This window comes from Lycorma delicatula, chromosome 10 (assembly GCF_047948215.1).
Source record: "Lycorma delicatula isolate Av1 chromosome 10, ASM4794821v1, whole genome shotgun sequence".
NCBI lineage: Eukaryota > Metazoa > Arthropoda > Insecta > Hemiptera > Fulgoridae > Lycorma > Lycorma delicatula.
In genome coordinates this window covers 84,193,536-84,219,831 of record NC_134464.1, presented here as the reverse complement: position 1 = coordinate 84,219,831, position 26,296 = coordinate 84,193,536, and the positions used below count along the sequence as shown (strand labels likewise).

The following is a 26,296-nucleotide window of genomic DNA, read 5'->3' as shown; positions in this document are numbered from 1 at the left end:
TGATTTATTAATAATTATTAACCTCAGATTTAAAAAAAAATTTACAATAAATAATAATTCAATAAAAAAATTATTAGTTAAAGTTATTAGTGAAATAAAATTTTATGTACTTTTAATTTTTTGAAATATATATATATATATATATATAATTTAATAGGCGTACAAGGAAGTCATGTGGTGTCCACATCAGCTTTTTTAAGAATAACATAGTATATTAAAAATAACCAAAAGCGGGACATTAGAGCTTTATTATTATAGTCAGTCAGGTCTCGCTTCGCTTGACCTTCCTGTCTACCCATGGGGCTCCGCCCCCTGGATCCCGACGACTGTATTCATTATCTTCATGCTTTGCAGAATAATAACAATTAGAGCCTGTTGCTCAATTTATAAAAATTATTAATATATTGTAATTTCCTCAGAGCAACAGTTTGGTCAGCATAGGAGTCATCTGATACATGCGGGTTTCAGAATAGTCGGCTTCAATCTTAAAAAAATAGAAGCTAGTTATCCGCCCTTCGTACGGGTAAAAAGGTATTTTGCACGGTTCTCAGCGTTACCCGACAAACACCACAGGAGATGACCGTACTTCGGTTCTCATATTTTACATTTTTTTTATTTTTGGATTTTCAGTAAGTAACCGGAGAAAGGTATAACTAGTCACGTAGCACACAAATGGTAGTGGCTGTGTTGGTTGAGCCGCCGCGCTTTACACTGTCGCATCTTTAAAGCTACTTTCCTCGAAAACCGAGAGAAATATCGAACACAAAGAAATTTTTTTTGTAAAAAATGTAATTTCAAATACAGCTAATGGTCTCCGAATTTTATTTGATCAACGGTTTGGCCATAGGAAAACTGAATATCGGCAAGGAACACAATCACGACCACCGTGTATGGAAACAGTGAAACATTTTAACGAAAATAATGCTATATTCTATCCAGGTATAAAAACTATGTTCATGCAAAATTTCAGCTCAATCGGGTGAGTTGTTTTTGAACGAAAGAGTAGCAATTACAGACATCATTAGATTTATATATATATATCAGATTAACACTTATTATTGAAATATTCTCTTTAGTTAGCAGAACGATAAAATTATCGATTTTTAATATAAAAATAAAACCATGACTGAACAGATTTAAAGAATTGTAAAAAAAAAAAACAAATAAAAATGTAATATCTCTGATGGAGTTTTAAATCAGAATTATAACTTGACCAGTATTAGTTTCATAAATATAACTATAAAACAATTCATATTTAAACATACGTAGGCCTAATAATTAAAACAAATTTAAATATTAATTAAATTCTGTATCACTTAAACATAATCTATAGTAAATAATTCATAAAATTTAAATATAAAAAGTTTCAAAATTAATTTTATTCATAAAGGTGGGTATAGTTGAGAATAATTATAAAAGTAAATCAAAAAAATACGCACACCTAAACATATCTACATATTTATAAATACCCACCATAAATTCATAAAAAAAAATCATTTGTATTAATATCATCTGGTAACGCCCATTTCTAACAGAATTGGTTTTAAGACTTAGGCGGGAGGGATTTGGTGAACCTATCAGGGAATGTTTGAATATACTCGTATATATTTATATAACATCCAAATACACGGTAGAATCCCTTTTATTTATCTCATCTCAGTATCATATAAAGAGACAATTTTTTTCGTTTGTTCCCGATTATGTACGAAAACTACTGAACCAGTATTACGAAATTTTGACTGTAGCTTTCTTATGACCTCCGGCATATTTACAACAATTCAAACCTCACCAATCTCATTAATATATAAATCAGAAAAGAAATGTATGTACAAATAACCTAGAATGTCTTTTACTAAAATTAATTTCATTGTCCATATCGATTGTCATTGAATATATCGATAATTATCTATGTCAATATCGACTTCTTTAGATATTTATTATGTGACTTATTAAATTTAATATCACCGTTTATAAAATATCAATATCATTACCGTAATTTAAATAAAAATAAAATAGTTTGAGAATAAAATGAGAGGGAATGACGAGTTTTTTCATATTTAACGAAGTTTACATAATTTAAGGAATATTGAATTCCGATATCGATATTGACTTCTTCAGAAAATTATTATGTGTTTTACTAAATTTAAGAAAAATTTCCATCTTATACAATCGAATTAAAATTTGGTTTTTCAATCATATAGTTACGTAACCTTTAACCTTCAAGTCGTCGTAATGGAACTATGCGTAACAATATCATTAAAGCCACAATTCTTACTGGGCTAGCTTCAGGATGAATTAGATTTATTCCTCGAATACCTATGACCCCTACAGATCTACCATTTCAATTTAAACGTCTAGAATCCCCCGTCAGATTTTATTTTGCTATTATTATTAAAAAGTCGCAAGTCCAAACTTTTAATCACGTTGGAGTGGATCTCCGTTCAGAGTGTTTCTCCCAAGGCCGATTATATGTAAAGAATTATCTAGAATTGTAAATCCTAACTACTAAATAATCTTTATACCGACGGATGACAAAACAAGAAATAAAATTTACTTAGAAAGTAAATTTCGAATCCGGTAAATTGCAAATAGGAATAACTCTGAGAACATCAGGCAACACATAATTACTAAGAAACTGTTTCCAATTTTTTAAGTATACGTATACAGCGCGGGCGATTCCGCGATAGGTTTTGCTAGACATTACAATGTTGCTTATATATTTAAGTGGCAAATAGAATATATTAAAATTGATAAGAAAGCAAGTTAAATTATTTTATAAACGTAGGGTTTAAAAAAAAGGGTCTTTAATATTAGTAAAACTTCTAACAAAACTTATAGGGCTTCAAGGATTAAACAACTGTATATATTAATGAATTGATTAATTATTTTATAAACGTAGGGTTTAAAAAAAAAGGGTCTTTAATATTAGTAAAACTTCTAACACAACTTATAGGGCTTCAAGGATTAAACAACTGTATATATTAATGAATTGATTAAATATAAAACATAATTCAAGAAAAATAAATTTATTTCATAAAATTTATAGCCGATTTGTATAATACTTAAATAAAATTTCCGATCTCCGCGGCGAAGTGGTAGCGTCTCACCTTTCATCCGGAAGTCCTTGTTTCGAATTCCGGTCAGGCATGGCATTTTTCATACGCTATAAAATGTTCATTTCATATTTCCATGCACAAGGTTCATGCTTCATGGTAAATAAAAAAAAAAATTTCCTTTCCAAACTTTAAAACATTTGTAATTATACAAACTCCTTATAAACAGATTCACACATTATATTCTATTTTTTTTCACAGAAAATTAGATAATTACGTAGATGGAAACCGAAAATTATTATGAATAAATTTTAAAATTAGTAAATTATATATTTTCGTTTGACCTTATCTTAAAAACAGAATTTTGAAATTTTGATGATACATAATACAGTGCAGCGCTGATTTGTTTAATAACATGGAATAAAAATCTACTCCAAGTACACATTTTATAATAATAAACATAAATTAAACATAGTTAATTTATTTAGCCTTAAAAAAAATTGATATTTAAATTACATATTCTGTTACAATTATTGCATAAAAATAAAGGCCGTTTATATTATTATAAAATAACAGTCCTTTACAGAAATAACCTCTATTACATCATTTAGACTATATTGAAAATAAAATAATTGTTGTAATTACTTTAGTTAAATTTTTTAAAAGATTTATTAAAACTACAGATAGAATCTCAAAAGATTATAGGGTGGTAAGGCGGAAAAAACCTTTTAGTCAAACGGGAAAGAAATCATCACCAAATAGCGTACACATCTTAACCTCATTCTCTGTCGTTACTAATATTTTCATCAATACAGAATATTTAATACAATTACTGATGAAGATTATTTAGGAACTGAAATGCGTTGTTATAGATATTTATTTCATATAAATAATTATGGAGCATTCTCTTTGTTATTTAAAGTAAATAATAATCAAAGTTTTTTTTTTTTTTTACTTAATATTGAAATCCAGATGTTTGATTACAAAATATTTACAGCAAAGGACCTTATTCCTGAAAATTAAAATTTTTCAAAAATCTTCACAAATGATACTTTTCTTTTTTTTTTATTTTTCTTTAGCGTAATAATTTATTATTTTCTGTTGTTTTTTTATCAGTAATTTATCAAGCCATTACTGCATTGAAAAACTATTTCCACTGATTAAAATAAAATTTTTTTAAATTATATTTTTATAATGAATTTTAATTGAATTATTTTTATACTTTTTATGGTGATTTAAAGAGTTTTATTTTAATAATGAACTTAATATGTTATAAACGTTTCTATTTATTAAATTTTTTTTACTAATTTATCACAACAAAAGCTCGAAATTTGATCGCTGAAATAAATGGTAGCGTATAAAAAAATATTAAGGTAAGCTCGAATTCCAATCTTTCAGATAAAAATAATGAATGATTGGCCAATGATTTATCAGCCAATCAGTCTCTATCCTTCCTAAATTACACTTCATGTAAGAACGGAAAAACAAATTTTTATGAAAGTTTATTACATAGATGATTATGGCTTTCGTTTAAACATCAACTGAGTTCTATTAGCAATTCTTTACACATCTTATTTTTCAATGAATTATAGAGATTATCTATCCGTGAGAAATTGGATGTAGCCTTGTACAGTAATTTTTTTTTTTTTAATTAAAAATTTAATTACACTAGATTTCAATGACATTACAAGATTAAAAACAAATTTACTTAATTTCTTTTTTTATAAAAGAAAAATTAATTTATATCAGTCACAAATAAACAATTTTTGGAAAAAAAAAGATTAACCGTTCTCTAAATTTTCACTTTTATAGTCAGTGCCAAATTAAAAAACAAGAAGAAACAACCTATTAATTCTTAGTTTGGCATAGACTTTAAAATTTAAAGAATTTTTGAACGGTTTTTGTACTCAGTTTAATTTTTTAGATTATTTTATTTTTATTTAAAACATGAATAAGGTTACATTAAAATGTAAGGCTTGTATGTTAAAATAAAAAATAAAGTCTTCGTAAAAATAAGAAGAGAAATTGCATAAAATAAAAGACTACTACAAAGCGTGCTTTAAGGTTCTTTAATGGAGAAATATTTATTATTTTTTCCTACTAGGTTTCAGAGTATATTTTATGTGCTTTTGCAAAACAATAAAAGACATTGAATACTAAAATGATATTGATGATAAATAAATTTAAAAAAAATATTTTTATATCATGTATGTAGACGTTTTGTTTGAAAACATTTCGATATAAATAGTACATAGGAAACTTGTAACAGGATTACTAGAAAAACTTACTCTAAAAACTTAAATATCTTAATTGGTTCTCTTTTTACGGCTTAAATATTAATAATACATAAATATATATTAGTTTCCTGGAATCATAGCTTTAAAGCTATGCAGCAAGAAAGAAAGTACGGTAATAAGCCAAAAAATGGGGGTGTATTTTTTATCATTTTCGACATTTCATGAATCAGGTACCCCAAAAAACAAAAAAAAAAAAAAATGGAGGAAATGTTCGTACGTTAACCCGTAAGTTACCGTGTTTAAATCTTAATAACGTTTGACTGGATAAACCGATTTTGATGAAATTTTGTGTACAGACTCGTACTATGCTGGGTAATATGCTGGTAAAGTTTAGGAACAATATCTCCAAGGGTGGGGTAGATAGTTTTTTGAAGTCAGTTTTCTTAGACTTTTTCAATCTCCTGCTTTATATTAAGTTAGCACATGCGTGCATGCTTATCTTATCATTTTTAAAAAAAGTTTACCCCAAAATTTCCCCTTCCCAAAAATCAAAAAAGGTCCCAAAAATCAAAAAAAGTCCCAAAAATTCTATTTATTGCATCTTTTTTGTCTTTCTAGACATAATAGTAGTGCAATAAAAAAAACAAAACATTGGCGGCAATATTATGGGTGGGGGAGGCGATAAAATTTAAACATATCGATTTTTTGAGTTTTTTAAATTTTTTTTAAATTTATTTTCATTTATTATTATTTTTCTACTATACAAGAATAAACAACCAGTGCTAGGAAAGTATCTCAACTTTGTTGTCAGCTTATATATATACATATATATATATATATATCAGTGTGTCCCACGAAGAGGTACGAGTATTCGCTTTGGATTTAGTATTACTTTTTATTTTTCCTGTTTAGCCTCCGGTAACTACCGTTTAGATAATACTTCAAAGGATGAATGAGGATAATATGTATGAGTGTGAATGAAGTGTAGTCTTGTACATTCTCAGTTCGACCACACCTGAGATGTGTGGTTAATTGAAACCCAACCACCAAAGAACACCGGTATCCGCGACCTAGTATTGAAGTCCGTGTAAAAATAGCTGGCTTTACTAAGACTTGAACGCTGGAACTCTCGACTTCCAAATCAGCTGATTTGGGAAGACGCGTTCACCAGGATTTAGTATTACTAAATCCTCCATTTCCCCACAGATTTTATTGAATTTTAGATACTTTTTAATGAAAGTTATAAAAATGTTTTGTTAAAATTTCAACCTTCTAGAATTTATAGAAACAAAATGGCAGCTTTAAAATAAAAAAATCAATTTCAGATAAATCACATTTTTATTCATTACAAAATAGATGGTAAAAATTATTAAAAACAGATAATGATTTATTGTTAAACAGCTGTTCAAACTGAACAATACAAGTTAATAATTAATCATAACCATGAATAATTGCTCGTACCTAACTGTGTGTAATTATTCTAGTTCTAATTATCATTTTTAATCATTTTTCCCAGCTATTTTGTAATGAATGAAAAATGTGGTTATTTGAAATTAATGTTTTTATTTGAAAGCCGCCATTTTGTTTCTATAAGTCCTACAAGTTTAACATTTTTACAGAACATTCGTAGAATCTTCATGAAAAAGGTTTATAAAGTTTCAATAAAATCGGTGGGGGAATGAGCGAGTGATACTAAATCAACACCGTATACACTTCGTGGAACACACCATATATGTATATATATATATATACGGATCGAATTGAAATCCTCTTTATAAACGTCATTTAAAATAAAAAAAATATATATTTTTTTAAACAATCCAAAATTACTCTTTTTTTATGTAACAATAAAAACATTACGATATGTTATATTAGAATGTATAGACTAAATTTATGAATAAATAATTTAGATTTATATTTTTTTAACAGAAATGTAGCTGCATATAACATTATTGCATTTCTCTTTGTAATAGTTGTGTATAAGCTATATTTAATAATTTTGTCCAGAAAGGTCATATATAGCCTACAATATTATGCCGACCTTGTCTTCTGACACACTTCGTAACGCCCTTGTTATTATTATACGTTGCTTAAAGCAGTGAAAATAGCAGGTTGTAGTTACAATAAAATTACCATTGTTAATACTACTTTTTCATAATAAAAAAAATTTTCCATTGGTAGTGTAGAAATAAAAAAATAATTTCTGCATCAGAAAATATGGGAATCACGTACGTAATGGTTAAATAAATATAAACTACGTTTTGACGAATAAATATTAAAATTTACGCTCGATTAATCAGCATAATGTTTCTTATTTAATTCATGAAACTGAACGAAATAAAATTAAATTTACAAAACTAGGACACGTCAGCAATTCATACCATATGAGATTGTACGGTATAATGGCATCTTTCGAATGGTGGAATCAAATTAAATTGAACATTAATTAAATCTACTTTTTGAAATTACTTTAAAAAAAGTAATAAAAAAAAAAACAATTAAGAAAGAGAATTAGAAAATTAATTTGATTTCATAGTAGATTAATTACGGAACATTTTAATTTTGTTTTCATCTTTTAATCGTTCATAAATTCAAGAAAAATTAAACATACATATTTAAATTCATTATTAACAAAGTAATGAAATATTTTAAACATGTTTTGTAAAAGTGATTTTTTCACAAATTTAATTTTATTTTACTGATGAATTAATTCACCACAGAAGCGTACAAAAAGAAACTTATATGTGGAAATATGACAATGGAAATTTGTATCAAAAGAAAAATGGCATACCTAATCGGGATTCGAACCCGGAACCTCCGGATGAAAGTCCGAGATGCAACCATTCCACCACGGAGATTGGCGGAGGGATAGTGAAATAATTAATTTTATTACACTTTATTCTCATTTAATTGTAAAGTAAAAAAATTTAAATAAGATTTCGTTTTGTTTAGGTTCTTTAAGCATTTTGCTCACCTCTACGGGGAAACTCTGGGAAATATGTTTTCTTTGTGCAATTATAATTTATAGTTGTACAACTACTATATGTCGATTTTCATGAAATAGAAATCAACAAATTAATTTAATTTGCATAACATCCGGTTACATTACACCTAATTATCTCGAAAAATTGGCTAACCCAGTTCTTAACGGGGCACAGGATCTTCCGGTCATATCTTATATTGCGGAAACTATGACTCCCTTGAATATGTTGTGGGTTCAGATGTCGACGGTGGATGGTTGAAAGGGGCATCTGCGAACAACTAACTGGACCCCTCGATGTAGACACGATTGTACCGATAATGGTATCTGGAGTCGATAAACTCAGGGCTGTGTCAGAATATATAATAACGATACTGCAGCACAAAGGTAGAGATGACGAGGTAGGGAGGGGGTGATGGACAGCCTCTTGCGGAGTCATCGTTCGCCCGGGCTTACCGGGATGGGCGACGAATATGAGGCACGAGGACTCCGTCGCCCTCGAGCTGTTAAGATCGAGACCCGGCTGGGAGACCCACGGGGGACCCGGTTGGAGGCAGGTAACTGTTACGACCAAGACCCGGGTGGGTCTTGGTTAGGTTGAGTTGGCGACGACACCTCCCGGAGCTGAATTATGTTTAATTGAGAATCCGGCTCAAAATTTTATGTATATTTATATAAACTGACGGTGGTTTTGGGGTCTGGGGGATGTGAAACGCGAAGCTATGTCGAAATTTTCCGGAAGTCGAATCATGGAAGTGGATAATCGGTAGTTTCTTATGAAATTTACTTAATAATACAGAATTACGATTAAAAAAAATAAAAATCAAATTTATGAAGACTCTTGGCAGCTGTATTTAGGAGATATAAGTAACATCTGTGTTCGAGGGAAATAATCCTACCGTGAATATTCATATAGCTTTTTCTTTCTTAATTTATAACAACGATATTTATGTATTTACTCTTTTGATAATGTATAATCGATTATAATATAAGCCTTCTGTTACTTTATATACTGTTCTATAAAGGCATTTATCTATTATATAAACTTAAATGTTGTGATGTTACACTGTAAATAAATTCACAAAAGGTTCTAGCATAAATAATATTTAATTTGACAAATTTTTATACAAGGACTATAATTTTTTTTAAATTTATTTATGTTTTTATTTTATTTTGAGTGGGACACAGGTTCTAAAATCTATTAACTGTTTAATTTAACATTTAAAAGTAAACTAATAGAAAAAATCTACTAAAAAAATGTGAAACTGAGAAAAAAAAACAAATTTTAAACAAGTTTTAAGTCCACAATTTATTTCTCTATTAATTTTAACAGGTTAAATTATTTAGTTTAAATAAAATGACAGAGAAAAAGAAATTTTATAATAAAATTATTTAAAATATTTTTATCGTGAATTAAAGTACATGTATTTACCAATAAAGATCTTAAAATCACAGAAAACTAAAAATACAAAAAATAAAAAACTAATACCGACAAAAGATCTAGAAAAAAAAGACTATTAGATATTCAAATTTTAGATCAAATTAACATGTACTTAAGTTTATTTAATGAAGATTTAACTTTTAAAAAGCAATACAATTAATTAAAATGGGAGTTTCTTAAACCAAGAAATGATATTTTATTGACTTACATTGTTAATTTCCACAATTAAATTACATAAAACAAAAAAAAAAAACCATAATGTAATAACAGGTTACCTGTCAAGTAAAACAATAGGTATATAAATTTTGTAACAAATTATTTTAAACAAAAATAATAATAAAAAAGTAACAATCGTAGAATAAATTTATGTAAATAATATTTATTAATTCATTCAATTTAATGGTAATTTGATTGAGATAATAACGCCAATGGTTGTTTCATAAAAAAAAGATAAAAGTTACTATTGTTACTAATACGTTAGTTAATATAATTAATTAATTCAATTAAGTTATAATTACTCAATTATAAATTATTTATAATTGTTATAACATTCATAAAATTAATGTATATAATTAATAGCTGATCTATTAATTAAAAAATGATTTATAGGTAATAAATTATTCGAAACAAAAAATTATGAGTTATTAAAGCATTGTGGATATATGAACGACATAATTATATATATATATATATTATAAATATATATATATATATATATATTTATAAAGTAAAACTTTATACAAAACACTGAAGTGGAAAGCAAGATAACTAAAAAAAAAAGACTATAGTCTCCGTTGATTTACATGCAGGAAAAGGAGCGAGTGGTGAAAATGTATTACCACCCTACTCTCGGAGTAACCATAGATATAAACAACCTTAGAAAAGCTTAAAAAAACTCTCCATAAAACGGACGTTTAATCATCTAAAATTCGTCAGGATATCAGGAAACTTCTTTGAAAAATTATAATATAATTTTTTTAGAAAATAAAACATATCTACACAAGAATAGGAAAAAGTTTTAAAAACATATTTTTTTAAACAAATCTAAAAAAATGGATTATCCTGCAAACATAAATAGAAGGTAATTTTGTTTTCAACAAAATAATATGTATACAGTTGTCTAATTTTGTAAGACCACAATGAAAAGCACGGGGCGCAACCTCAGTTCTATTCTGGACCTTAACAATAATTCATCCAAAGAGATTTACTAAATATTGTATATTTAGGCTAATATCTCCATTTTGTATCAAAATCTTTGTCACATTTAAAGAATTTATGTAGATATTGAATATGAAACCGCGCCCCATGCTGTTCACTATGGTCTTGCGAAAATGGACAACTTTATTCATATTATTTTGTTGAAAACAAAATTATCTTCTATTTATGTTTATTAGGTAATCCATTTATACTTCTTTATACGAAGTAAAGTAAAAAAAATTCGCGAAAAAATTTTGGTTTTCAGATTTCAACGGAAATATCCTTTTTGACCACCCTGAATCTATTTTCACTAATTCGGCGTCACATCTGTACGTAAGTATGATCTCGCATAACACAAAAACGATTACTCGTAGAATATTAGAATTTTGGATTTAGGACTGTTGTAACATCTAGTTGTGTACCTCTTCTTTTGATTGTAATCGACTGAACCAAAAGTGTCCAAAATAAAAAATTCAGAATCATTCGATTAAAATAAAATAAAATCTTAGAAAATAAAAAATCCAAAATTAATATTTTGGATTTTTTTACTGCAGTAATAAGCTCTCATTGACAGCTTTTCAACGACATATCATAAGTGTTACTTATTTTCATTGGTTCCAGAGTTACAGCCAAATAAAATTTTAATTAATGAAATATTTGGATCTTAAAGGGGAAGGCACATTCGGTTCGAATCCCACTTCATCTCCTTTTTTTATATATTTTTTAAAATTTAAATATATTGATTTATTAATAATTATTAACGTCTCATTAACAATAAAAAAAATAAATAAGTAAAAAAATCAGAAGTTGTTAGTGAAATAAAATTTTATGTACTTTTCCTTTTAATTCAAACATTTTTACAGAGGTTAATTAATTAATTTTTAATAAATAAAATCAATATATTTAAATTTAAAAAAAAGTTAAAATATATATATATGAAGTCTCGGATTCGAATCGATGTGTGCATGGTAACTACTTGATCGACGTGAAACACAATTAATAAAGTAATATAAAATGCTACGATACCACAAAAAATGTGACGCAATGTGATATCTATCACAATGGAATTGGAGGATCGTATCTCACTTTCAAATGAAATAAGTTTAAATGAAATCCAGCAAAAAATTTGTATATGTAATTTAATATGCGTACAATGAATTGTACGCATATTAAATTACACAACATGACTAAAGTCATGTGGTGTCTACATCAGTTTTTTTGATTAAATTTGTTTAAAAGTATGTTTTAATTTTTCTTTTTAATACTTTTTATTCGTACGATGTTTAAATATTTACGGGAGTAAATATAAAACAGGAGTTTTCATTATCTCGTACAAGAGTGTTCAAAGCGTTATGTTTGTTGATAGATCGACTACATCGATGTTCATTCCAATAACCTTTTTTTTTTAACCTTCGGAACCACCAATAGGTATTGCTTTGGAGGATGAGATGAATGATTCGTAGCGTGTGTGAAAATGCTGACCGGGATTCGTACCCGGGACCACCGGATAGTGGTCAAAACACCTGAAAGGCCGAGACGCTACCACTCGACCCCTTGTAGCACAGTGGATAAGGCGATGGCATGCGTCTCAGGATCATTCCAATAACCTACTGCGCATGTGTACTATTCCTTTCCACGTTATGCGCACTATCCGTGAACGTTAACGTTAACCGTGGAACAAAAGTGAGCTAAAGAAAAGCATGTAAATAAGGTTTCTAATTGAATGAACTCACCCATCTTGGAAGTTGTGTGATGGGTGCATTTGAATTACAAACAGTTCATCTTAAAAGTTTCAACAATTCAAAAAAATTTGGCTTAATTCAATTTTAAACGAGTACAAAATTATATATTATGTCAAAAAATCTCAAACAAAATTAATAAAAAACGTAAAGTTATTGACGATTTTTCTTCTTTTTTTTAAGTATTAAAAAAATCAAAAAAACGTTTTTCTTTTAATAAATAACAACACTAAGACGTTTATATTAAATACAATAACTACAAAAACAAATCGGTAGAATATGTAGCTAAATAAGAGAAAATTAAATTATCAAATACACTTTTTAAATAATTAAAAAAAAATTTGTTCACAAAAATAAGAACCATTTAAAGATTACATGGGTTACAATTTAGATGATTTATACAGATGAATCATATAATGAACTGAAACGAGGCGTTTCAATAAATGAGTAGGTTAAAATTAAAAAAAAAAAAAGGATTAACTAACCCCATATGTTTCTTTATCGTTTAAAATAAGAAACTGTAAAATAATTAACCAATAACAGAGTAAAAGTAACAAAAAAAAAAAGTTAAAAAAAATGAATAAGTAAGAGAGATAGATACAAATAAAGATAAATGAATGAAGCAAACTCATGGAATGCGTGTATATATTGTATATACTCACACGTATGTGTATCCTACACATTAAACATATGTTATATGTAGGATGTTAACATACCAGTGTATCAATAGGCCAGAAACTGCTTAAAAGACGGTTTTTACTGCCCACAAGTGTGACCTTATTTGTGAAAACTGAATCATTTACTTTTACATGATACTTTTTTTACAGTTTAGTTTCGTTTACAGATAAAATAATTAAATATTACAGCTTAATATTTTTGTGTGAAGTAATAATTATTTTCGTCTTTACCTTGCTTTAGCTTGTATAGCCTTCAATTAAACTATAATCAATTTTAGTCTGATTTAAAATTATATGATAAATTACGCAATTTCTTTTCGTCATTTCAAGAAGAAATTGTAATAAAAATCTGATGTGGTCACCACATGACATCCTTGTACGCCTATTAATTTGCATAAACTCATTTTTTAAAATAAAAAGTACATAAAACTTTATTTCATTAATAACTTTTGATATTTCTCATATTTTTTTATTGTTATTATGGAATTATTATTTATTGTACAACTTTCTTTACAGAGGTTAATAATTATTAATAAATCAATATATTTAAATTTAAAAAAAGAGATGAAGTGGGATTCGAACCGATGTGCATCCCCTTGTAAGTTCCAAGTATTTCATTAATTGAAAATATTGAAAAAGAAATGCAAGATATAAAAATAATAAATAATATATTAATACATTGTATGTAATCTACACAATTTAGATGTTTAGCAAGACAATATATTTTATTTTAGAAAGCCTATTATTATTCCAAACTCCATGAGGGAGTAGTAGCGTCTCAGCCTTTCATCCGGAAGTCCTGAGTTCAAATCACGCAGACCGGCATGGACTTTTTCGTATTCTAAAAAAAGGAATTTATCATTCATCGGTAACTGTAAGAACTATACCAATTAAGAATTTAATAAGTCAAGATAAAAATAATTATTAATATTAATCAGCTATAATCGATCAATATTTATCGATAGATTCTAACTATCAATACATTTTCATATAAAAACATGATCAAATAGAGATAAAAAAGAAAAAAAAAAGTAATAACGAAATGAGAAGATTTCATTACCTCTTTTGTTATCTTAGTTTTAAAATATTCTTATAAGAAATTTCAGCTTTAACAAATAAAAAATATTGCGAAGTTCTACGCAAGAAGACCGACTTTTCTTTAATTTATTCTGTTTCCGTATTCCAAGATGTAGCATCATAACAAACCCCTCACCTAACTTGTCCCGCTCCAATTTTTTTTACCTTAAATTGAGCGTAACTCAAAAACAACTCAACTTATCTTCATTTAATTTTCACAAGCAATTCTTCAGATACACTGCTACAGCATATCTAAATTTCAATGAAATTGATCTAGTTGTTTTGGAGATTTTCGAGCCACAAATTTTATATGTAAGTCTGTAAATAAATGTATATATATATATATATATATATATATATATATATATATATATATATATATATATATGTATAAGGTAACTACATTTTAAATTAATGGTATTTCCTTACTCTTCATACTTCAAAAAGTAAAGATAATTCATTTTCATCTCCTACTCCCAACATCCGACCGAAAGTAATACCGTACTTTTCTTCAAAAAAATCGGTGAAGAACATAGAATATTTATTTAAAAATTAAATATTTTAGAATTGCTATATTATAAATAAAAGAAATAAATAATTAAAATAAACGATTAATAGACTAGGAAATGATATTTACTGTTAATTAATGTACCGTACAAAAAAACGCTAACATCAGATTACGTAGTATTTAAAATTAAATTGCCGACCAATAAATCCTTGATGATGCACATAAAGTATTTTAATTTATTAAAAAAAAATACTACTTCGATAAAATTTTATTGAATTTCTTTTATAAATAATCCAATCCGAATACATTTTAAATTAAATTTGGTTAAAAAATAATTTTTTTCTTAACATATTATAATTTGTAAAATAACACTTAAATAAAGATGAGTAAAAATAAAATCGGTAAATCACATTTCTTTACTTTTAAAAGGGATTATACAATTTGGTAGAATCTACCAAATTTTAGCTTTAAAATATTTAAAATACTTAAATACAAAATGTTACATTTAAGAAATAATAACAATAAACTTACAAATTAAACGGCAAGAAAATAACAGTATTATTATTATTTTAATAAAAGGTGAAAAAATACAAAATTGAAATATGTACAAGAAAATTATTAGTGTTTTTATTAGCAAACAACCAAATTATATTTTTTTTGTTTATTCATAATTTATTTATTTTTTTAATAATAAAAATGTGTTATGAATAAGAATAAATCACATAAAAAAAAACTGAATTAAAAAGTTAATAAATTATTCATCATTAACTAAAAAAAAAGAAAAATAGAAAATTTAGTCTGCATAAATCTGAAAAGAAATTAAATTGAGTATAAGAAATAAAGAAAATTTGTTAACGTCGAACAGAATGAAATTGATATTTCAAAACTGACGCGCGGGCACACAAACATACATTAAAAAAAAATTTAAATGATAAATTAAAAAATAATTAATGATTGAAAATATTACGTAGGAGTTATGACGTAAGAAAGTATAGATTATACAGAGCTCTACCTGTGTTTGGAGCGTGCATAATATAATGTGTGCGTTTGTGTTTTTTGTTGTTTATAGATATATAAATTATTTATTTATTTATAAACATTACTTACTTCATTAATAAAAGTCAAAATGTTTTGAATAACCCTACAAGGATAAGTATTTTATTATATTATCTATTTATAATTCATTTATCATAAAATTTAAGAATTGTTTTATTTTTAGCATTTAATAATTTATGTAAGCTGAATTTTTTTTATTTGTTTTTCAAAACAGAAAAGATTAAATAAAATAATATTTGCCCGTATTTAAAAAAAAAAATTAAATGGCAATTTAAATTTTTTCCACGTTTAAACAAGAGAAATATTTGACTTTTAAATCGCTTAATAATCTTCTTTTTTTTGTTACTTTCAATACATAATAAGATGTTTATGTTTAAAATAAATGTATTGATATTTTAACGTGCAGTTTATGCACAACAGCAGAACCTGAATGTGTATATTCCACAGAAACAGTAAGGCTAGTAGATAAATCATTACAGAATAAAAAGAAAAATATTTAGCTCAAAATTTAATGATAATAAAAATACATTAAGGTCAAATGAAAAGTTATACTGACATTTGAAAAAAAAAATATAGACTCTATATGAAACAGGAAAATTTTGGACATTTAAAAGAATGAATGAAAACAGAAAACTAAGAAAAATATTTAATTATTTCCTAAAAACTTAATGGAAAAAAATTATAAAGAAAGAAGAGATGTATGCTAGAAAAAAATTATCGGAAACAAACCAAGAACAAAGGTCAAAAATGAATCCAAAGTAAAAGAATTAAAAATATTGGACAAATAACAAAATTAAAAATGAAATTGGAAAGATAAGTTGTTTTAATGTGTTCCATAGAAGACCCAAACTGAAAATATGTACTGATTGAGTCTAAAAGCAACGTCTAAACTTGAAGCAGTGCAAAAGAAAACATCAATATATTCGATATATATATATATATCGAATATACTTATTCGATATATATATATATATATCGAATATACTCGTGTATACATAAGATTAGAAAAGTAACTTCATACGGATTTAATACATCTAGGAATTTATTTTAATCAAACTTGAATTTCTAAGGGATTTAAATTCGCATACACTAAAAACAGCAACAACAAAAAAATTAATTTCATTTTTCTAGTTGAACTTTTCGGTATTAGGAAAAAATATTTACACCAGTAAACAAACTTCGCCTTTTAAGTCGAATTAATCTTATCTAATAATAATAAAAATAATCTAATCTATTTATGAACAATAAGGAAATTTAAAGGTTATTACAAAACACTATATTTAAATCTATGTCAGGGCCTACCAGTGAATCTTTCATCACTTATTTAAAAAAATTAAATTTATTTTTTCTTTATTCAGATTTCACATCTGTAATACAATAATCTAACAAAAATACTTAGTACTAGTAGATTAATTAAGCTTTTATATATTATTAAAAATTAAACATAGTATAAATTTTCCCGTAATTGTAAAACTTTCTGAATTAAAAATTAATTATTTATTTACTATTTTTTTACTACATTTATTAAAAATTGAAATATCTAAAAAATATAACATTTCCTGAAAAAAGTAATTCTAAAATAATAAAACGGCTAAGTAATTTTGTTGACCAACGGTATACAAGGTGATACAATTATCTGTTAATCAAAATTTAAAATAAAGCTTTACATTAAAAAAAAAAATCTTTAAAATATTATCTAATAATTTTAATAAATAAATTATAAAAAATGAGAAATTTAAATAGTTTAAAGTATATAAATATCTAATTTAAAACAAATAATAAGGAATAAAATTACAATATTTAAAGAATTTTAACAGAAGATTAAAAAGTAAATGATAAAAAAAGTTAAGTACAGAAGAAATATAGTAAATATGAATGATAAAATTAATTATGTAATGTTGGTAAAACAGCTGCAAATTAATATACAATAAGCATTTATAATACAGCTGAGATACATATAATGTTATTTGTTTTATGTTAAATTTTTTATTATACCTGGAGGAGTTCGTTTTGGATCAGTCAAAAAGCAATCCTTTCCGAGTGTACAGTAGAATCCTTTATAAGCCTGCCCGGGCAGGAAAGTTGAAAGGATGGCGACATCTTCGTCTTTCTTCTTTGCCTCTTTAATACGTTCTTCACCGACTGTTTTGGTCGTTAACTTAAGAGATTCCAATTTATTACTCAGCACATCGGTCGCCATATTTGTTTCGGTTGTAGTTGTCTCAACTGTGAATTTTGTTTTATATTCTAATAAATATAATAATTATGTTGACTACTGTCCTTTTTACATTACGCTTTACATCACCCACACATTTTATCATTCAATATCGCAGGATATATAAGGATAAGGTAATAGGATTTTTAAGAAAATATGTAAAATTGAAATAAATAATAAATCAAACAAAGGAAAAATTGATAAGTTCATATAACAAATAATAATAAGAAAAATTATATTATAGCAATTTTTCTAGAGAAACCCGCACTACGCCAGGACGATTAGCAAAACACCAATAAGAATCTATGTAGCATCTCCTGGCTCGAGTACTGTACGAGTAAACGAAACGGATAAACTACTTATCCGTTACTTAGTAAAAGTAACGAACAAAATAACAGGTACATGGGTAAATAATAATATGACGTATTTTTACTTAAAATTATAAAGAAAAATAGGTACTTACGTATTAACGCCACCGCAGCTACAGCTTTATTTAAAAACAAAGTAGTCAATCGGATTTCGGTGCAAAATGAACAGTCTCTTTATTAATTTTAATAAATGGTTATTTATATTTATAAATATAATTTAACCAAACGTAACCTACGCTCGGTAACCTTGACTAATTAACACCGTAATGTTTTGAGTATTTATTTAATAAATTCAGTAATTATTGCAATTATTTATTATTTAAGTAATCAAAACACTCCTGTTTTAGCGAGCGTAGGTTAAGTTTGGTTAAATTATATTTATAAAATAAATAAATATAAATAACCATTTATTAAAATTAATAAAGAATAGACTGTTTTGAATCTATTGTTAAACTCTATATCGGCCCATTTTCCACCAAAATCCGATTGAATACTTTTTAAATAAAGCTGTAGCTGCGGTGGCGTTAATACGTAAGTACCGAAAAATATTATAGTTTTTCGAATTTTTAAAATTAATCCACAACAAATCATTAAATAAACTAAATAAAAAAAAGATAAAATTATACAAATATATATATTTTATCGAATCGAATATAGAAAGGTTTTTATTGGGAATATGACTATTTTTTCCCCCGTTATAACACAATATATAAATGTATGTTGTTTTTTTATATATTGTAAACTACAAAGAATCATTCTGTTCTTCAAACGAAATATCAATACTAACACGCGCCTACTTATAAAGAATAAATAAGATGAAAAAGTAGGACTTATCAAAGTAGATAGTAAAACTTTTAAAAACTATGATGTAACTTATAAAGAAAAATTTATGCAGTACGTTACATCATATCCTGCTCGTGTACAATATATAAAATATTCGAGGACGATCACTACAAATTTGTCCTCCATACAGTTCACCACTGGTCTAGCCAAACATATTGCAACGAATGATTCACGTCGAAAGATAACACAATCATAAACATAGGGGAATGTTGGTTTATCATTAAAACAAAGTAGAGAGGGAATTATAGAGGAATATATATATATTTTTATATATTAATGACCTTGAACTATGCAGAGTATAGTATAACATACATGATTTTAATTTCATCTTGCATAATTAAGAAAAAAAAATCAATTTATATTTTCAGGACATAATTAATGAAATGCCTTGAGGACATAAATTGTCATTATAATAATAATAATAATGTCCTTATAATAATATAATAATTTTTAATTAAAATAATAATAAAGATAAGTTCTAAATCTTAAGGAAAAATTTCAAAACATAACAATAGAAATGTTCAAAATTTAATCTATATTACAATATAATTAATTTTAAAATGATAAAATAAAAACAATAGAACTATTGTTATGAACACATATTATCATTATATACATCTAAAACAAAATTAATTAAAAAATAAATAAATAAATTCTCTTAAAAAAATAAAAATACAATAATATTTAGTATTATAAATAGGCAAATGTAAATGATGTAACTGATACTGTATTAAAATTTTAAGAAAAATGAGTATGAATTTTTTTTTTAAATTAAGAACACGTTTAATAGAAGGACAAAAAAGGGAAGCAAATAAAAATGTATTAAGGAAGGACAAACTCAATGCGGACATCAAACATCATTCATCAAACACTCACGTTCCCATAACAAAAAAAGAATATATATCGTGTATATATATATAAAACAAACAAATATAGCTCATGGAAGAGTTAACATACTGAGATAATTATGATTTTTTTTAGTATGCATGCGTGTATATGTATGTGTTTGTTGGTGTTGATGTGTGTGTGTGTGTGGGGGGGGGAGTCAATAAATAACTTTATTTAATAAATTGATTAATTTTCAACAAACCATAGAAAAATATATTAATAAAAAATAACGTTTAACTATTTTATTTTTTAGTTTTTTTTTGGCAGTCGTGTTTTTTAATTTTTAACAAATTTAAAACTTATTCATACATAAATTATTTTTTAAAAGTAATTATTAGTTTGTAAATCTACAATATTTGTAATTATATAGTTTTACATTTATAAACCTGCTATCAATATTTTTTTGGATAGGAGGGATAGTAGGGATCGACTTCTGTGATCCCTTGTCCCGAGCCGAAAAACTTTCGTAACTTGATCGTCGTTATTATTATCCTCTTAACTTAACCTAACTTATTCCATTAACTTTAACTTAATTAACAACTTTCTCGCCCTGATTATTATTACGGCAATCTCGGTCTTTCATCCGTAAGTCCCGGGTTCGAATCCTGGTCAGGCATGACCGATTTTCCCCACGCTACAGAATCCATTTATCATCCATCTAGTAATCAACTGTAAGAGGGTGTAAGCCTGTTGTTACTATGTAAATAAATAAATAATTATTTTATATCTGTAATGGTTTACTTATTTGTTACACAATAAATTTTTATATTACATAAAAGATATGTAAAAGAATGTTTAATGTATTCTAATAGTGTCTTTTATTAAAGATTTACTATGTAAAATCTAAAATAATGAATTTTAAAGCAGTAATACATTTTTATACTTTAATGGTTCAAATCTCGAAAACAATAGATAAGTTGTACAACATGAAGCAATTAACAGACGTATTATTAAAATTTTGTATTAATAAGACCTAAAAATTAATTATTATGATCCAAAAAACACGAAATTGCCCCTTAAATGTGCAGAATAAATAAATAATGGTAAATGTACTGAAGTACACGATTAATGTACTGTTATAATATATATCTAATTCTCCTATATGCAATTCTATAATGCTATATAAATTCTACATATCCAATTTCTCCTGTTTTTTATCAACCAACCGCAATATAAAGAGTAAATTTTTTCTTGCTGGACTATGCAAGCTATATAGGATTCTAGATAATTTCTTTAATAGCAATCCAATAAATTTTATAATCAACAAACAATCTCAAAATAGCTTAACAAAATGCAAATTTACTATCAAATAAAAAAAATAATTAAAAATAAAATAGGCAATTAAAATATATTTAAGAAAATTTTAAAATCATGTTTTTTTACGGTACATTCGTGAAATAAAGAAAAAAAACCATGGTTTCATGGAAAAAATTAGTTTGAATTTTAATAATGTTACTAACAGTTAAAATACAAAACTAATTTTGTATATATGGCCGAAAATTATGTAGTTAAAGCCAGTGCTTTTCACTTAAGCAGGATGATTAAAAATACAGTGTAAAGAAAATTTTTTTAGAACTATATTAATATAAAAAAGATATAGATATAACAAAAAATTAAAAAAAAACATTTAAGTATTAAATAACCATACTTATGGTCTATCAGAAAGAGTATCAGTTACAGCGGTTAAAATAAACGGATGAATATGTAGCTCAAAATAGACATAAAGAGCTCAATAATTCTTTCTCTTATTTTAAAAAGAATTCTATTAAATCTTAAATGGAATTTTAACGTTGTTAATTTATCACATCTCTTTCTCCTTTTAAACAATCCTTACTATGTGTGCATGGAACTTATTTCTTATATCTAAGGAAATTCATATATTCAAAATATAAGAATACAAACAGTAGGCGATTCAAAATCTAAAAACAAAATACAGTAACGCTCTAACTATAACGCGAATAGAAAGATGTCCGTCAAACAAAAGATCAGAAATTTACAAAAAACAATTTCTATTTATAGTAGATATGAAATGAACTTTAATTACGTATAGGTATTTCAATAATAAATTGAACAGGATAAATAAGTACGCTAATATATTTAGCTCTGTGAAATTACAAGTAGCTATAAAAAAAAAAATTAACTCCAAGCAAACAAAAATAACTTACTACTTTCGCAAGTAATGTCTTAAATTTAACTGTTAACTTATATACTTTCAGATGTGTTGTGTTAATGAAGTAAGAACTTTATATTACTTCATGGTATTTTAAATTCAAATCAATTTCTACAGTATTGCATTTTCAATTAGGATAAAAGGAAAGTGGTTAAAAGACGCAATTATCGTAGTTTACAGTTCCGAGAAAAAAAGTTGTAAAAATGAAATCCAGTTACAAAATGTTGGGCATACTTTTATATTGAATACTAGATTCGTGGATACCGGTGTTTTTTAGTGGTTGGGTTACAAACCACATATCTCAGGAATGAACGAACTGAGACTATACAAGATTACACTTCATTTATACTCATACATATCATCCTCATTCATCCTCTGAAGTAATACCTGAACGGTAATTCCCGGAGGCTTAACAGGAAAAAGAAAGGAAGTTACAAAAATGTAAATACTGTGCAATACACACTTAGTACCGTATTTTTATTATTCTACATTTTACAATACGTTCGGAAAGTTTCTGTTCACTGGAATTATGGAAGTTTAACGATGAAACTTTCTTAATTATTACTTTGTATTTTTATTTCATTATTTTATAGAAATGAATATTACAATAACCGAAAGACTTTATAAAAGGTATTGAAAATGACCTCCTCCAACATCAATACAACACTGCACAAGTTTCAATTTATTTTCAAACACATTAACCAGCTGATGAACTGGAATGTCTCGTTCGTATTCCGTTATTGTAGTTTTATCATGTTGGAACCAAACGTGATTTATCTCCACTTCTGTTAACTGATGAATGAAGTGTGTTAAAACAGCATAGTAATGATCACTATTTTAACTGTATTTTCAAATAAGACTGGACCCACAATGCGCGTTCTATTCGCACCTACCCAGTTCCGATTTTCGCTTCAGGTAAAGATTATTCGTATAATTCATGGGAGTTGTCGACCACAGTCTTTTTTTTTTGTAAATTAATATACCCTCCTATGAACCCAAGCTTCACCTGTAAAAAATGTAATTTTGAAGATACCTACGAAATTCTGGTCAATAAAACGTTTAAAACATTGACAATAATTTAGTATTTTGACATGATCTGTAGGTTTCAGTTCTTTTAACACATATTACTTTGTAGAGGAAAAGTTCCAGTTCTTTTCTTGCAGCTTTAAGCACGGTGGCAAGATATCTTGTTGCTGTACTAATTTACACATTGAAGGCCATAGCATCCGAAATATAAAGCAGCTTCTGTTCGTTTAATTCAGGCAGTCTTCCACTTCGATCAGTGTCTTCAGCGTTGCCGAAATTTTTCGATGCGGTGAGAACAGGAAAATTTTCAGATAACTTATGCTTTACTAAATCAGTAAACTTGTCACCTTCACGAAAGACGTGTTCTAAGAGAAAAATTCGTACCTCTACCGAAAGAATGTTTATTGCAAATATTGATTCCGATAAACGAAACAACACGAAACGCACGTTCAATCATAACTCAACAATTGAGTCTTGGTTTATTACTGAGCAACGCCCAATGAACTCACAGGGCAACCAACCTAACAATTTTTATTTTATTACAAAATTAACTTAATTATCATTTTTTCTTTTTTCGTTTATCACTTTATTTTCAGGTTAGCTTATAACGCGGGTATAACAATTCTCTCCGGATGACTGCATTTAAGGGGGTCGTACTGTAATTTTATTAATACTCAAAAATTATCAGACAATTTTTAAAACTTTTTCTTAGATCCAATTTACGAAAAGTTTAGTTAATTCCTATAGCGTATGACTGAACAGTTTACAGTTCAACTGGATACATCCATATACCACATAATTCCGGGGATAGGTCTTGACTTATTCCAGGAATAAACCCCTATCCAAAGATATTCCCTTAGGTACCCTATATATGTAATCGAATAATTATTTATCATTGCTGAAGGAAAAGCAAGTTTTTATTGCAGAATAAACTTAAGCTTTACCAAAACCATTGATCTATAACCATTGTAACCATCCTGAGTAAATTTACTACGATCTCCTGAACGATTATGAAAATGATGACCATCTGTAGTTCCTTGATCCTCCTTTGTCACCTTCATCTCTTTCTTATCCTTATTCCTTTCTATTCAATTTACCAATAATTTTTAATGCTTGCATCCCATTCTAAGTTTAACGGAAAAAGGCGTAAAGTAGTTTCATGTTACTTTCTTCAATAAGCCGAATATACTATTGCGCTCCAGGCGGACCAAAAATGAGTTAACATTTAGCTACAAGCGACATCTTTGCTCTACACTCCACAGTGATTGGCTGTATAATCCATATTACTACTTTCATAGAAATCAAATCTGATTAATATATACTGTTCCATAATTATGTTACATTCATTACAGCCGTTAGAAGTACTGGGACACTTAGTGTAAAACTAACAGATTAACATACCCATTTCTGTAGTGAAACAATATACAATGCTTCATTTCGGAAGAGAAAAATTTAGTTTGAAAACACATAAAACAATGAAATATTTAATCTCGATTGCCCGCTACAACTTAACGTACATCTCTTATAATATCGGGTGATTTAAAAAGGACTTCACAACTTTAAAAGTATAAAAAAAATTATTGACATAACTTACATATTCGGCTGGGGTCATAGAAAAACACATCAAGTTTGTCACCTAACATTCACTTTGGTTCGATATGACTTCCATTCGTTATGCGACATACAACCCACCTGAAGTCGATTTCATTCCAGACTGTAGCCAGAAACTCGGGCGTTACCTCTGAAGCCGCGGAGTTAATTCGAAGTCTTAGCTCAACAAGATTAGCAGGCTAAGGTGGTACCGTCTTTGTTTGCTTAAGGCACAAAAAACATCTTAGTATTATCACGAATACGCTGCAAAGTTTCATAACGGTTTTCGCTACACCATATTCGGCAGTTATTATCTTGCCGATAATGTGAAACGTTGACTCATCATTAAAAATTAAATTTTTAAAGGCGTATCGTTAACTGCAATTTATCATTTCCACATAAAACTGTAACCGAGCAATTGTCGTAATCTGTAATATGTTGAACTGCGGTTAGTTTGTATGGTTTCAAGTGCAATCGTTTACGTAATAAGCCAAACAATCGTTTGTGGAATGCCAGTCTCATGTGACGCACGTCGAGTTGATTTCTTCGGACTACATGCAAAGCTTTCTCCGAGTTGTTCAACATCAGCTTCAGGGACGCATGGACGTCCTTGTGACATTGTATGCTTGTCAGAATAACCTGTCTCAAAGAAGGTTTGGTGCCAAAAGTAAATTGTACGTCTACTACGAAGATCCCTACAGTAATCTCTATGAAAATTATGTTGAACTGCAAATCGTGAAACCAAAACACACAGCGAGCACGTTCCACACGGTTAAAATCTATCTATTTTTAACTAAACTGGTGACAGCGCTGATGGCCAAATTCGGTACTAATGAACTTGTTGAGTCATAACTTGATGTGTTTTCCTGTTAAATGAGATCTCAACCGAATATTTAAATAAATTTTTATACGTTTTTAAAGTTGTGAAGTCCTTTTTGAATCACCCGGTATAGTTAGATTGATAAATTTTTCTCAAGAAAGACAAAGATCTATCTTACAGTACAGTATTTAAATTTTTGTGACTCGATTTCGTTTATACACCTTTTTTTTCGGAACGGTAAACTACGGTAATTGCGTCTTTTAAGTACTTTGCATTTAGCATAATTGAAAATACAGTACTGTAGAAATTGATTTGAATTCAAAATAATATAAAGTTCTTACTTCATTTACACAACACGTCTATCTTAAACCTCTCAAATAAAACATCCCCCTCCATGAAAAATATTTAAAG

General features: G+C 27.2%; 1 protein-coding gene across 11 annotated transcripts in view; it reads right to left on the bottom strand.

Annotated features, from left to right (window-relative positions):
* Lmpt (four and a half LIM domains protein limpet) overlaps positions 1 to 26,296 on the bottom strand; it is a 913,540-nt gene that overhangs the window by 30,312 nt on the left and 856,932 nt on the right. For 5 of the 11 annotated variants that reach the window (XM_075376627.1, XM_075376625.1, XM_075376626.1 and 2 more), the window contains one exon: positions 17,961 to 18,212. The exons of 4 other annotated variants lie outside the window; for them this stretch is intronic. In XM_075376627.1, coding sequence (XP_075232742.1) covers positions 17,961 to 18,212 — 252 coding nt within the window. The remainder of the gene's footprint in view (positions 1 to 17,960; positions 18,213 to 26,296) is intronic. 2 more of the 11 variants (XM_075376623.1, XM_075376633.1) reach the window with 1 other exon arrangement.